The sequence below is a fragment of the Cebus imitator genome, unplaced genomic scaffold (genome assembly GCF_001604975.1).
Source record: "Cebus imitator isolate Cc_AM_T3 unplaced genomic scaffold, Cebus_imitator-1.0 Scaffold28, whole genome shotgun sequence".
In the NCBI taxonomy this organism is placed as follows: Eukaryota; Metazoa; Chordata; class Mammalia; order Primates; family Cebidae; genus Cebus; species Cebus imitator.
Window position 1 is genome coordinate 1,587,374 of NW_016107343.1, and position 10,591 is coordinate 1,597,964.

Here is a 10,591-nt window from a genome sequence, read left to right on the forward strand (position 1 = left end):
GGCTCTAAATTTCATTTTCTAACCCTGTGACCAAAATAAAATAAAAATCCTATATCAGATTAACACATTCACTTACTGGTTACCATTAATCAGCCTTTTCACTAAGCAAATGACAGTTTCCACTTGTTTGTTTCTATAATACAAAAATAAACCATGTACACAATAACAAGGCTCCTATAAACTACCAACAGCTAGCACATTTCACCTGTTACAATAACTCCCACAAGCAGTTACTCATTCCTTCACACCATAAATATACAATTGTGAAGATCCGTTACTGTTCAATGATCATTCTCTCCATTCCCTAATCCCCAACCACACTAACACATCATTAAGATAATGTGCTGCCTGGACAGAACTGCATTACGTGTTGATTGCTTTGGGACAGAATCTCACTCTGTTGACCAGGCTGGGTGCAGTGGCACAATCTCAGCTCACTGCAACCTTTGTCTCCCAGATTCAAGCGATTTTCCTGCCTCAGCCTCCCCAGTAGCTGGGATTACAGGTGTACACCACCACACCTGGCTAGTTTTTGTATTTAGGAGAGACAGGGTTTCACCATGTTGGCCAGGCTGGTCTTCAACTCCTGGCCTAACGTGATCCACCGCCTCAGCCTCCCAAAATGCTGGGATTACAGGTGTGAGCCACTGTGCCAGGGCTTATGCAACACAGTCAAGTTTGAATACTAAAAGCAAAAGGTTCCTATTAACTTACTTGCAAAATGCTCATCATAAGACCTCTCATAGAGGATGTGAAGAAAGACAGAATAATATAAGTTGAAAACACCACAGAATTTGGAGAATTATATTTGAATCTTGGGACTGCTATTTATTTAATGACTATGTGATTAGTCAACTTTAGAGCCATTAGAACCTGTTATCCAGCTGGAAAATGAATATCACAACATTTTCTAACCTTCCTCCCTCCCTTTTACAGTTGTAAGTTCTTAGAGAAATAAAGTTTGAAAGTATGCTTTCAGCATTAAAGTACCAATATAAATAAGTATTCTTGCTCTTAGCATGAGTAGTAGTATTATGACAACTGTGAAACTATTCCGGCAAGTACACCTGTAAAATTTAGTTATTCTGCGCCAGGCTTGGTGGCCCACGACTATAATCCTAGCACTTTAAGAGGCTGAGGCAGATGGTCACCTGAGATCAGGAGTTCAAGACCAGTCTGGTCAATATGGTGAAACCTCATTTCTACTAAATATAAAAAATTAGCTGGGCATGGTGGTGGGCACCTGTAATCCCAGCTACTTGGGAGACTGACACAGAAGAATCATTTGAACCCAGGAGGCGGAGGTTGCAGTGAGCTGAGACTGCACCACTGCACTCCAGCCTGGGTGACAGAGCAAGACTTGGTCTCAAAAAAAAAAAAAAAAAAAAAAATTAGTTATTCTCCAAAGGGTGCAAAAATGTATGTACAAAATGTCACTATCGGCACCATAAGATGGAGCAAGAAAAAAAGAAAGATGTCACTAAAAACAACAACTAGAGACAAAGTCTATCTATGCGAGGCAAGTTGAATAAATTTTTAAAATATGTACATTCCATACAATGAATTATTATATAGTTGTTAAAACTAATGAGTAGATTCTTCTTCTAAAAATATAGAGATTGATAAATACTTGGTTAATGAAAAAGGTTCAGAGTTGAATCAAAAAATAACCTATTTGGGGATAAGAGGAGCAGATAAAATAAATAGAAACTAGCATATGCATACAACGTGTCTTGAAGACTACATAAGAAACCTAACACTGTACACTTGTTGGGGAGTGGGACCAGTGGTCAAGGAAGTAGTAGTAAATCGAACTTGTTTTTCCTTTTCATTCCCTTTCATACTGTTTATATTTTTGAAACGTATTATTATGTAATAGTAAGCTGTAGTTTAAATTTTTAAAAAAGCAGTATAAGACTGTGCTTCTCCCTGAGCAGTAAAGATTTTCCCCTGTGTATAGATTCTGCCAAGATATTTTTACCTGCATTGAAGTGGGGTAGTTTGTCATTAATGTACATCAGACAGTAAGCACTAACATTTCTCAGGCCCCCATAGGAATCTCTTTCAACTTCTTCCCAGGAAGATTCGGTAACAGAGATGTCATTGTACTTGAGCCAGCTCTGACGGGGTTGATTATAGATATAGGCCCAATAGTGTCCAGCATTTGCTTGTCCTTCATGAACAAGAACTGCATGCAAGCGATAAGGCACCTGTAAGTCAGAATGTACATTTCCCAGTCAGGTGAAGCAAAGTAATCTGATAAAGTTTAGGTTATTAAGAAATGACTATGCATGTGATTAATATGGGGTTCATATTAAAACATCCTGTTGATTCAAGATGAAGTACTGAAAACACAGCCTTGGAGCTGATTATGTCTCAGTTCCCAAATCTTGAAATCCAGATCGTTGAACTACATGACCTCTCTGAAGATTCAACTCTAAAGCCCTCAGATCTAAAACCAAATATAACCTAAACATATACATCCTTCCAATTCAAAACCTTGTTTATCTAAAAATAGAATCACCTTGACCACTCCTGCTGAAAATGCTTAGCATATTTGAGACCTAAAAACAAGGTTGGCAGCTATTTTGTTCTATACTTGTTTTATTTGGCACCAAAATTTAAGTTAACATATTTAATTCAGCCACACGCTTCTTAGAGTGAAGTGATCACCTCCCTATCTGGAGTGATGACCCTTTTAATGACATATTTGTTACAACATTTGAAAAGCATATATGTATATTTTCAATATGGAGAAAATAGAGCAATTCTTAAATGCTAATTAAATACTGGAAAAAGAAATGAAAGTCAATCACAGAATCAAATTAAACTTACACTTAATCAGTACTTTGACCTACTTTAATTACTGGTGAAGATTTTTGAAATAACACAACAGAAAAAATGGGGAAACCTGAGTTTCACATGGAGCTTTCCTGTTAAGCAATGGGACTCTGCCTCAATGCGATTCTAGAAGCAGGGCTCTGCTCCTACAGCCATTCTGCCCATTCCATCCATTCCCACAGAAGCCACGGAAAGGTCATGCCCCCTAACCAGAATAGGTTCAGAAAGCTCTTTTTCCTTCCATTCCCAGAATTTATTCTAAATAAAAACTTGTGTAGATAGTAAGAATTTCTGTCCTGTCCAACTCCCTTTTGGAATTCATTATTATAGAAATAAAGCTTGAAAGCATGTTGCTATATTGAAAAATCTGGAAGAATCATGGAACTTTTGGAAAGAAAAGGTAACTGTCCCTAGTTCAGTTTTCTCCACTGCACTACTTAAAAGTACCATTTTGTGAGTACTTTTTCTTAAAATCTGACAACAAACCTTTCTACAATATGAAAAAATTCTCTGTGGTAGAATTCAAACAAGTATGTGTTAGGTCCTGTTGCTGGTAAGAAAAATATATATTGCTTTCTTTAGCCTAAAATAAAGAAACAGAATAACATCAATTTCTATCTTAAGATATCTTATTCTTATATCTTAGGGAGACTCCTATTGGGTTTTTAAAAAAACTATCAAATTTTATTTTTGTATCTACCATTAGCACATGCCTTGACCACTTTCCCATCAATTTTCATTCTACCTGACGAAGGAGAGGATCACAGTACATCTGCTCAACAGTCTGAGTAGTACTTGCAATACAATTCTTTAAATCTGTTTGGAAAAAGAAAAACAAAAGCTTTATTAAAATGATCTCATTCTATGTCATACAGGCTACTACAACTAAGCAAAGGAAATTGCTTAGGGTCCTAATGATTTCAGCTTCCCTCTATGAACCACAAAGCAGTATACAGTTTTGTTTCTTTTTTTTTTTTTCATGTGTCTTGCATTGGAACAGTATACAGTTTTAAAGCAGCTAGTACTTTAGGTTATGAAGGCTTTTAGTTCAATGTAACTATATTAAGGTTTCAAAAATTATTTTTTACAATTGGCATCAAAATTTCTTAAAGATTAAGCCATTAGGAAAACATCTTAATGGGTCACTTGGCTGTAAAATGTATGTCTCAGACAGGATCTGAAATGAGAAAACAGAACAAAGGGTAAGGCTAAATTTCTCTGAATAGGAATCTGGGAAGAATCTGGAATTTCCATCTTCTTTTTGTTCCCTAGACAAAAGGAGAAAGGAAGTGGGGGTGAGGCTATTCTGAGCAATATGGGCAATGAGGTCAAAAGACTTTTTAAGAACACAATGCTGAATAATCCAATTTTACATTGTGTGTACTGCTCAAATACCCTGCCTTGTTAACTTTCAGTAAAGCATGCTTCATATAGAAAAGACGTTAAAAGCAGAAGTCCAGAAAAGCTAAATGCTAAATCTGGGTCAACTTAAGCCAGGGTTTAGATAAACTACCACAGAAACAGGAATCAGCAGATGCAGAAAAATACCAGCAAGGTGATCATTTCCCAGAAAATTTGAGGGAGGATCTTTCCACATCTTTGTAATAGGGGTATGTGGGCCAAGCTTACAGGGCACTAAAAGAACAAAAGAAGCCACAAATACCATGTCAAAATTCAATAGCATGGGTCAGCTGTGGTGGCTCACACCTGTAATCCCAGCACTTTGGGAGGCCAAGGCGGGTAAATCACTTTTGGTCAGCGGTTTAAGATCAGCCTGGCCAACACAGTGAAACCCCATCTCTACTAAAAATAATAATAATACAAAAATTAGCCAGGTGTAATGGTACGTGCCTATAAACCCTTGAGGCTGCGGCACGAAAATGTCCTGGGAGGCAGAGAGCCAAGATTGCACCACTGCACTCCAGCCTGGGTGACAGCAAGACTCCATCTTGAGAGAAAAAAAATTCTGTACAATGTACAGTAATGTCAGGAAGTATACCAAGGTGCTTAACCTCCAAACAGTCAAAAAACAGAAAAGGAAGAGTAACTGACAAGTTTTAAAAGAGCCAACCTTGTATATCTTGTTCAATCTCACTCCTCCACCTCTGAAGACAAGTCTTAACAAAGTTTATCTCCTCATCTGTGACTGTTTTTGGAGCTGGCTGTGCAGGCATTTCCATGGAAGACCGAGAAGATGTAAGTGGTTTAGACTTGTGTTGAGAATCTTCAGAAGAAAAGGTACTTTCAACATCCTGAGAAGAGCTTTCTGTACTCGTACTGAGGAAGACAAAAATCATGTTCATAATGATAATTTGCAAAAGATACCTTGGCTTAAATTATGTACTTTGGAAAGCAAGATGCTATATGAAAAAGTACAGGTATTCAGTGAGCATAAACTCTATAAAGGTATGGAGCCAACCCTTTTCTCTATATACATCATCTCATGTACCACAATTGGCCTATGAGGCAGATACTATTCTACCCCTATTTTACCAACTGCAAGCCTAAGGTTAAAGAAATTAAGCAACATAGCCGGGTATGGTGGCTCACGCCTGTAATCCCAGCACTTTGGGAGGCCGAGGCGGGTGGATCACGAGGTCAAGAGTTCGAGACCATCCTGGTCAACATGGTGAAACCCCGTCTCTACTAAAAATACAAAAAACTAGCTGGGCATGGTGGCGCGTGCCTGTAATCCCAGCTACTCAGGAGGCTGAGGCAGGAGAATTGCCTGAACCCAGGAGGCGGAGGTTGCGGTGAGCCGAGATCGCGCCATTGCACTCCAGCCTGGGTAACAAGAGCAAAACTCCGTCTCAAAAAAAAAGAAATTAAGCAACATGTCCAAGTTCACCAAGCTAGTAGGTAAAGAAAAGGAATCCAAAGGCGGATCGGTCAGAGTCTTTAGTTCATGTTCTCTGATCATTGATTATTCCTTCTCATGAAGATGGGAAGAGAAGGAAGATGGAAAAGAGAAGAGTAGACCTGCAAGAATTAAGGAATCAACCACAGAGTCTACAAGATGAACCCAACTAAAGTGGTACTATTCATCCAGGAACAAAATACACAGAAGCAAGAAAAAGGAAGCATCGGCTGAACATACAACTCACAGGAACACACACTATGTGATACCTTGGAGAGCTGGGAGAGTAGGGCTTCAAGTCAGACAATCCTAGCTCCACTACTTTAGCTAAATACCCCAGGAAAAGAGTATTTTGCCTCAGGTAAATAATATCTCATCTACAAAATATAAATGTCAAATTCTTTATGTCTTTAATATAAACTGACAGAATAAAGCATATAAAGTAAATGTTAATTTCTCTATTAACCTATTGTCAAACAGAGTAAAACTGCAGGTGAATAAACCAGTAAGAATATAAAATAAGCTTCTAATTGTAGTTAGATTTCTCTTTTACACCAAAGCTGAAGAATATAAACTTTCTTTACTTTTGGCTTAAAAAAAACCCTCACTCCCTTTTCCCTACTCTCTCACATGCACAAAATAATGGAGGCAATCTCTTTTACCTAAGGTCCACGCCTGTGGAAAAATAAGCCCAACAAGAGAACAGATATCTCAATTTCAGATTACACACATACACTTCCCTGTAATTTTTAAATCTAATATCAAGGACTATTATTTTATTTGATTAAATAGCCTGCCGAACCACTTTTTAAAAATTCAATTTACATTTCATAATATACATTAAAAGATTCTATTTTTTAAAAGAAATTCAAAAATCTAAGCAGAATATAAAAAGTGAAAGAGCAGCCCTACTCCTATCCCCAGACTCATGTCACTCCCTAGAGATAATCATTCTTGACATTTGGTATGTTCTATCCAAACAAGCATTTCTATGCCTACATGGATGAATAAATATTAATACCTGTAGGAGGAGTGTTAGGGAAAATAGTTAAGGTTTTTTGACAAAACTGTCTAACTTTTTATTGGGTATTAGTGTTTCCATTAGCCAGGTCACACATATCAAATGTCCTAGCTACTTTTCGTGGCTCCCCCAGGTAATAGACATTGTTGCAGTTGGCTACTGGAATAAAATCAGAGGCTCCTGTGACTTCATCTCCCTCTGACTTTACTAGACAAGCCCCTCTAGGCTGTCCTCTTATTTCTAGCCAGTTCTTTCTCAAGTTTTAATTTTCTATTCAGGAATAAGTCTCTGTTTCCTTGATGTTTACATAGTTATGCATACTTCAAGTGTGGAAGCATGAGAGATTTTGGAAGAGCAGGGCTTGAGGTTTCCTCTGAGAAAGGCTTCTAATGGTAGCTGGCTTGTAGTTCAAAACAAGGCAGCCCTGGGTGGAACCTGAACACTATCCTGGACATTTCGAGAAGCCTCTGAAATAACTCAACCATCCTATGGATAAGACAAATGCACTGGTGAGAATTAAGAACACTCCCACCCAAGTGATAGTCAGCAAAATCCTTCCCTTTAAGACAAAGAGCTCTGAGCTCCTGTGCTCTTATAGGTGAGCGTGAATCAGGTATAAAGATGGTGCATAGTTTATACCAGAAAAAAACAATACATACTATTTTTAAAAAACTCTTTTCATTACCTTTCCTTTGATGTCTGGTCAGGAACCGAGCAGTGCACTGAAGAAAGTGGTAATGTCATGTGTGTGTCACTTTCAGGTGGACAGCTTTCTGAGGCAGGTTTTGTACTAGCAAATTCAATAACGTATTTCAGCATGTCAGGGAGCGGGAACCGAGCTGGGCCTGAGCCATATTTCACATACCTAAGAGGCAAAGACACTGGTACGCTACTGCCCAAATTGGTTTTGCATTTTAAGATTCGCTGACAAAAGATCTATTTATCACAGGGAGTCAACGGAAAGGCTTATTCCTAGAGGCTATACAATATTTAATAGGGTACTCAAACAATCTATAGGGTAAAAATTCTCTAGCTACAAAAGTGAAAACTGCCAACAATGTGAAGTTTTATATCTGGCAGGAAACATTTCAAATGGGCTCCTAATCCTAATATTTTAAGTAGAGATGGGGTTTTGCTATGTTGGCCAGGCTGGCCTGGAACTCCTGACCGCAAACGATTCACCCGCCTCGGCCTCCCACACTGCCGGGATTACAGGCGTGAGCCACTGTGTCCAGGCAACATTTTTAAACAGTAAAAGTAGTGCATGTGCCTGGTATGAAAATTCAAATACAGAAAAGTAAGAAACAGACCATAAACACTATCTACCACCACCTCCGTTTTACTACCTAATGGTATCCATTAGGTTTCTTTTGGCAGGGCGCAGTGGCTCACGCCTGTTAAGCCCAGCACTTTGGGAGGTCGAGGTGGGCAGATCACCTGAGATCAGGAGTTCGAGACCAGCATGGCCAACATGATGAAACCCTGTTTCTACTAAAAATACAAAAAATTAGCCAGGCATGGTGGTGCACACCTGTAAACCCAGCTACTCAGGAGGTTGAGACAGGAGAATCGCTGAACCTGGGAGGTGGAGACTGCAGTGATCCGAGATCACGCCATTGTGCTCCAGCTTGGGCAACAAGGGTGAAACTCTGTCTCCAAAAAAAAAAGTTTCTTTTATATTTTCCAAGGGGTGTGTTACACATATACAAGCAGGTACGTGCAACCTTAAAAAAAAAAAGTCCGAAATTTACGGTCATTTTATTTTTTCCATTATAAAAATGTATCAAGGGAATAATCAAGAGTTTTTAGGGGCTTGGTTTAGCAAGATAAAGACTAAAAACCATTAACCCATTTATGCCTAGTGTTCCATTACTGGAATCCTAAGCTTATGGGAGTTATTTATATCCTACGGCTCAAGATCATCACCAAGATCTGATTTTTCACACAAAAAAATTGCAACCCCTGGCATAAATGGGTTAAAAACACTTTACAAATTCTTTTTTAATGTATCAACTGGGACCTACATGAAATAAAACCTCTATTATCTTAGGAAAGAGATTGCTTTCCTAAATCAGAAAAGTTGATTTCCAAGTTACCCTCTTACCTCCACTGCCTTGGAACCCTAAGGAGAACTAAACTTCACCTGCAATGGTACCTCTGGCAGTCAAGGTAGGAAGAATGAGCGAAAACCTAAAACAGACTAGATGCAGACTGTGGGCCAAAAGCAGAGGCTGTTTTAGAAATGGGACCATATAATTTATTATCCAACCAGGAAACTTCTGAGAGTAAAAGAGGGTGCTGTCAATTATTCAAGAAGAAAAGACACAAAATGAGCCATATAGCCACCCTAGTGATCAAGCACTATGGGAAACTACATTTCCCAGTATGCCCTGTCCCTTGAAAGATAAAACACTTCACTGCCACAGAGCACCCAGGGACCTGGGGACAGCACCATGTAAGAGGTAAAGGATACAGCACTGGTTCTGACATGGACGCTTCCTCTTTTCACGGAACACTTAACCAGACACAGGACATAACTCCAGAGATGGAATTTCAATGGATATTAAATCTAGAGTAGAGGTTTTCTCTCACCAACAATTCTAGCTTCCAAAGATGTAGACCTGGTTGAGCTATCCATTGGTCCACTGCCCTATTGCTCCTGGTGCTGCCTCTGCCTCCCCACATCACCATCGCCACTGTCACCAGTCTTTTGGGGAATTCTGGCCAAGGTATTCTTCCCACTCAAGTTCAACCAATTTGTATAGCTCCATGGCGGCCTGGGTGTCTTTCACAGAGGAATGCCTGCTTTTCCCAACCCGTATGTCCCCGTTCAGCAGCTTCTTGATGAGACGCTTCAAAGACATGGTGACCTTCACCAGGTAATCAGCCTTCCATTTGGGAAGGAGGAGGAGGATATGGGAGTTGTCACTGGTGAGGGACTTGGGATGAAAGTTCTGAAGGGCTTTGAAGTCATCGTGGATGGCAAGCCCCACCATCTTCCCTGTCTCTTCAAGATCTGTCACAAGCAATCTTGAAGAGCATGACATTCACCATGTGCTGCTTCTGGACACCACTCCACCTGGTCGGGCACTCCACAGTGGCCAGGGAGAATGATGTACTTGTCGTAAAGCATATCTCCACTGTAGCTGACAGTGCTCCATGGAGCCAAGAGAGTAACATGCCCCTTGGGTCCTGTGTCCAGCATCTCACAGCCAAATGCCACCATTCTTCCTTGGCAACTTCTGGGATGCTCCAAAGCATGTATTCTGAGTGAGCTTTGGTAGAGTTTTGTGGGGCACTGGCCTAAGAGGATTTGTTCCTCCACCACAGTCAGTGGTGGAGTGTGTGAGGGCGGGGGAGGTGGGGAATACGTTCCCCGGCCCCTCTAGCCTCGTGAAGGTACAACTCAGGGGTCTCATTTTATTTTAAAACAAAAGTATTATCATACTAAGGAAAATGGTCCTATGCTCTATTTTAAAATCCAGAATACCCTATTGTCTCCTGGAAAATTAAGAATTTTTCAACTATAAAACACCAGGTATGCTTGGTTCTTTTTTGTTGTTGTTAAGAGATGGGGTCTCAACTGGGCACAGTGGCTCACGCCCATAATCCCAGCACTTTGGGAGGCCAAGGAGGGCAGATCACAAGGTCAGGAGTTCAAAACCAGCCTGGCCAACATGGTGAAACCCCATCTCTACTAAAAATACAAAAATCAGCCGGGCGTGGTGGAGCATGCCTGTAATCCCAGCTACTTGGGAGGCTGAGGCAGGAGCATCACTTGAACCCGGGAGGCGGAGGTTGCAATGAGCCGAGATCATGCCACTGCACTCTGGCCTGGGCCACAGAGCAAGAGTCCATCTCAAAGAAAAAAA

At 40.1% G+C, this 10,591-nt stretch overlaps 1 protein-coding gene across 1 annotated transcript in view; it reads right to left on the minus strand.

The window, feature by feature from the left end:
- Positions 1-10,591, minus strand: part of USP28 (ubiquitin specific peptidase 28) — a 78,537-nt gene that overhangs the window by 12,374 nt on the left and 55,572 nt on the right. The window contains exons 12-16 of the mRNA XM_037736778.1: positions 9,536-9,735; positions 7,405-7,655; positions 4,913-5,118; positions 3,587-3,657; positions 1,982-2,210 (exon numbers count right to left, since the gene is read on the minus strand). Of these exons, the coding sequence (XP_037592706.1) occupies positions 1,982-2,210; positions 3,587-3,657; positions 4,913-5,118; positions 7,405-7,655; positions 9,536-9,735 (957 nt within the window). The remainder of the gene's footprint in view (positions 1-1,981; positions 2,211-3,586; positions 3,658-4,912; positions 5,119-7,404; positions 7,656-9,535; positions 9,736-10,591) is intronic.